The following is a 4,775-nucleotide window of genomic DNA, read 5'->3' on the forward strand; positions in this document are numbered from 1 at the left end:
GGCTGGCACACTGGTGCCCTGAGCATGCTGCACACAGGGCTGGCACACTGGTGCCCTGAGCATGCTGCCCGCAGGGTTGGCATTCCTTCCCCCTGCTCTGGTTGTGCTCCTTGCCTCCATCCTACCTCAGAGCCACCCCCCTCTCCTCACAGCTGAGCACTGCTCTCTTGTTTCCTTCATCCAACTATCCAACGAGGATAGCCAAAGAGATCAGGAGGGAGAGAAATGTGATGCTTGCTAATTTCCACCCTCCAGCATCACACTTCTCCCTGGGGGTCCCTCCCCACTGTTCCAGAAACTACTCTCTGCTCCATGCCAAGTCTCAAGTCTCCTCAGTTCTACGCAGGGCAGCTGACACTCTGATCCTCCTTGGCCTGTCCTACTTCAACACTGAAAGTCTCTTTGGTCCCAGGTAAATTGAAACAGTTAACCCATTCACTAGAGCAGTTGGTGGCTGCTTCCCAGCTTCCTGCTGTTTCAAGTCCCTGGCCTCCTGGCCCTTGTTAAGCCCCGGGAAGCAATCCTTTCTATAAGGTCACTTCAATTCTCAACACATAAAGGAATCAGGGTTGTGAAAAGAGGTGAGGGTTGAGCGCAGTTCACTGCATGCGCTGGACTTCCTATGTGCTCCAGGACGAGGCCATTAAGAAGTTCCTCATTTGGAGACAGGGAGATGGCTCAGTGGATAAAAGCACTTTTCTGCATAAACCCAGAGATCAAAGTTTCATCCTCTTCCCTCACACCTGGGAAGGAGAAAATCAAATCCTAGCAGTTGTCACCTGAGCTAACTTACACACACACACACACATACCACAGCACATGAGTGTGGACCATCCTACACACACATACACACACACACACAAACACATACATACACATACCACAGCACATGAGTGTGGACCATCCTACACACACATACACACACACACACACACACATACACATACCACAGCACATGAGTGTGGACCATCCTACACACACATACACACACACAAACACACACACAAATAACAATAGTAGTAATAATAATCATAATAATAATAATAAAGTAAAATTTAGAAAAAAACTTCTCTATTTGGTTGGTGTGATGGCTCGTGTCTGTAATCACTGTATTGGGAGGCTAAGGCAGGTTGATAATGAGTTTGAGAACAGCCTGGTTTATGTAGTTCCAAGATAGCCTTCAGAGTAAGATCCTGTAGGCTCAACTTTAATTGTTAAATTGAAGATATTTTTTAAAACCCACCATTGAAAGTATAATGGAGGCCCCAGCAGTCAAGGAAATTCCCAAGCTTCTGTGATACATATACTTTTCAGAGAGCATTCAAGAACTCATCTCCCAAACAAACACTCCCAGGTGATTTAGATTATGGGTCCCTCCCTCAAGACCCTCACCAAAGCACATGTTAAAACCTGAGTCCTTTGTGGTAAAATTGACTTGGAGAGGAGGGGAGGGAAGGAGAGGAGAGGGAAGGAAAGGAGAGGGGAGGGAAGGAGAAGAGAGGGGAGGGGAGGGCAAGGGAGGGGAGGGGAGGGGAGGAGAGGGGAGGGGAGGAGAGGAGAGAAGAGAATGAAGGTATACTTCACTAGGATTCAGTTGAATTACTCTGTCTGGAGTTGTGCCAGACAGTGAGAGAAGGTAGTAGTGGTAGTGGTGGTAGTGATTGTTGTTGTTGCTGTTGTTGCTGCTGTTGTGTTTGCCTGTCTTTTTATTCTGAGATGGGGTCTCACTCTGTAGCTCAGGCTTCTGGAACTCATGTACCCTAGGCTGTCCTTGAACTCATGACAATCCTCCATTCTGTACCTCTTAAATCTGAGATTACAAACCCAGCTACCACTCTGGGTTGTTCTCAGAGTCTTCTTATGGATGAGAACACTGAGGTATGGAGAGATTGTGTACTGAGTCCAAGTCACATCACCAGGAGTGTTAGCGCTTGGACCCAAGCCCCCTCCCTCCCGTGTCTCCTGCACACAGGACGCATGCATGCATGGCTTCTTCCCAGGTAAGTAACGAGGATTGCTGCAGCTGCCCTCCCCTAGTACAGCAACGGAACTTCAAGACATCCCTCGGCCGAAACCACAGAGCTGACAGCATGGCCAAGACAGGAAAGGGAGCAGGGAAGAAACATTAAAAAAAAAAACCCACACAGCATGCAGAGTGGGTGGAGAAGCCAATCCTCCCAGAACCTCCTAGCCCCAACCCTGACTCCAGCATGAATGGCTTCCCTCAGAGCTTCCTGAAAGAGAAGAAAGGGACTTCTAGGCTCAAGTTCAGATAGGTTCAGGGATCCACTGCAGCTAGGGACATCATTCCAAATCCCCATGAGATCCCTTTCCTGTGTGCAGGAGCAGGGGGAAAACAGCCAACTGGTCCCAAGCTAATAGACACAGGCTAATAGACTCCCTATCAGAACCAAATGTATAGCCAGGGACTGCAACAGGATGTTGGGAACCATGAGAGCCCTGAGATAAACATCCTGCCCCAGCTAATTGAGAACCTTGATATTAACATCCTGCCTGACAATCACAAGGATGAGAACCCTGAGATTAACATCCTGCCTGACAATCACAAGGATCCGGCTTGGCCCTGAGAAAAGAACATTCATGGAAATCCACCCCCTCCCCACCTGTCACCCTGGAGCTCAACCCCAGAAGATTTTGTAACCTTCCATCTCCCTCCTTCCTCTTCCCCTCCCCTCCAAGATTTTTGCTTTAAATATGCTCTGCTCCACTAAGTAAACGGCTCTTGACAAGCAATGCTTCCTTGAGTCCTGTCGTCTCTCTCACCCATTCTTTATTCACAGGTTGTGACCCTCCTCGTTCCCCCGAATAACTTGACCTGCGGGCCAGGTCAACAGGACACCAGAATGTGCAAGGCACAGGAAGGGTCCAGCAGCTCAGACTTGGGACAGTAGAAAAGGTTTCTAAGAAGAGGAAAAACTTGATGCAGAATTGAGGAGAAGGAGCAGAGAACCACCTAAGGTCTGGACCAGAGCAAGTTCAAGCAGACAGCCTTAATGGAGGAACAAGCTTCAAGAGCCACCAGACATCATGGGGACATGGGAGATGGAGCAGTGTGTTCAAAGGGCATCTCAGGGACACACCAGAACCCTAAAGGGCTTCCTTGATAAGATGGCTGTGTTGCCCAGAGAGATGCCATAGGACACACCTGACACTGTAAATAGTCCCCAGGCTTCCTTCCAAGGAGAGTGGGCTGGAGAGATGCACAGACTGTGTTTTTCTGGTAAGGTGTGCAAGCTAGGGCAGAGTTGAATTGCTGGTAAGCATGGCATAGAATCTACACTTGCCATGGGGAACCTTGATCTCTGCCCTTCCACCTCTCCTCTAAACGCTCTTGGAACCCATTTCAGAGCTGTTGCCAAGCATCTGGGCTGAACTTCACCAACTGGGATGTTCCAGGCCAGGAATGCCACAGCCAGGACAAGGCTCTGAGGTGGTGGTGGGAGGAAGCAGGAAGCAGGCTGGCTGCCCTAGGTATCGCTGAGCCACAGAAAGGAGGACAGGACAAAAAGCAAACTCCCACAAACCCCAATTTGCGGCACAGGAGATCTGAACTCGTGGCAGAAGGCCAGTCCTTGGCTGGAGAGAAGCCCAGTCCCACAGGTGGGAGGGACTGCGCTGGGGGTGGTCTAAGTGAACAGAGCAGGAGTGATGCGGAGCCCAGTGTTGTCAGGGAAGTTGTCAGGGCTGGTTCACACCATCAGAGAGCCAATCAGACTAAGGCTCTGAACATAGTTTGGGAAGAGGGGCTGAAGCATATTTGAACTAGGGATAGAGTCTTGCCAAAGCCTAGATTCCAGACCAGCCTGAAGACCATAGACAAGGGAATAAAAACTCTGGCTGGAGGGCAGAGCCTATGCACTGCATGGGACACACGTACACCCACCCACGTGGACCCATGCACACACACATGCACACATGAATGAAACACAAATGAGTATGCAGAGCAGGACCTGCCCCTGAGCACTTGCAACAGCAGGCAGGCCAGATTTTATTGACTTTCTCCAGTGCCCAGTGGGACTGTGGACACTGGACATGGGGGATGGGCTCAGAGCAAGGCTTCTCTGGGCTCAGAAGGGATGTGACTGCCTGGTCACTCAATAAATGACAGACATCTTCCGACTTGATTCCACTGTCTCCTTCAGGATGGTGCGGCAGCTAGAGCCAGAGCCAGAACTGAAGCCTGAGCCAGATACAGAACAGGAACCCATGATGGGGCTGTACCCAGATTCCTGGGGGATCTCAAAACCACCAGTTACAATGCTAGAGCAGCCTCCAGACCCAAAGCTGCCTTTCCAGCTTCTGTGGCCACAAGTGGCCACTTGGCCTCCACACTCTCCTCTAGGAATGACCTCTTGGCCTCCACATTCTCCTCTAGGCATGGTCACTTGGCCTCCACATTCTCTTCCAGGCATGGTCACTTGGCCTCCACATTCTCTTCTAGGAATGACCACCTGGCCTCCACACTCTCTTCTAGGCATGGACACTTGACCTCCACATTCTCTTCCAGGCATGGACACTTGACCTCCACATTCTCTTCCAGGCATGACCACTTGGCTTCCACATTCTCTTCTAGGCATGGACACTTGACCTCCACATTCTCTTCCAGGCATGGTCACTTGGCCTCCAGATTCTCTTCCAGGCATGGTCACTTGACCTCCACATTCCCTTCCAGGCATGGTCACTTGGCCTCCACATTCTCTTCCAGGAATGACCACTTGGCCTCCAGATCCTCTTCCAGGAATGACCACTTGACC

General features: G+C 50.4%; 1 protein-coding gene across 4 annotated transcripts in view; it reads right to left on the reverse strand.

Annotated features, from left to right (window-relative positions):
• Positions 1 to 3,956: 3,956 nt before the first annotated feature.
• The window catches only part of LOC116082199 (keratin, type II cytoskeletal 78-like), an 8,237-nt gene continuing 7,418 nt past the window's right edge, over positions 3,957 to 4,775 (reverse strand). For 2 of the 4 annotated variants that reach the window (XM_031359064.1, XM_031359057.1), the window contains exon 11: positions 3,957 to 4,741. In XM_031359064.1, the coding sequence (XP_031214924.1) occupies positions 4,116 to 4,741 (626 nt within the window). In that variant the 3' untranslated portion in view covers positions 3,957 to 4,115. The other 2 variants (XM_031359070.1, XM_031359052.1) reach the window with 2 other exon arrangements.

This window comes from Mastomys coucha, unplaced genomic scaffold (assembly GCF_008632895.1).
Source record: "Mastomys coucha isolate ucsf_1 unplaced genomic scaffold, UCSF_Mcou_1 pScaffold11, whole genome shotgun sequence".
NCBI lineage: Eukaryota > Metazoa > Chordata > Mammalia > Rodentia > Muridae > Mastomys > Mastomys coucha.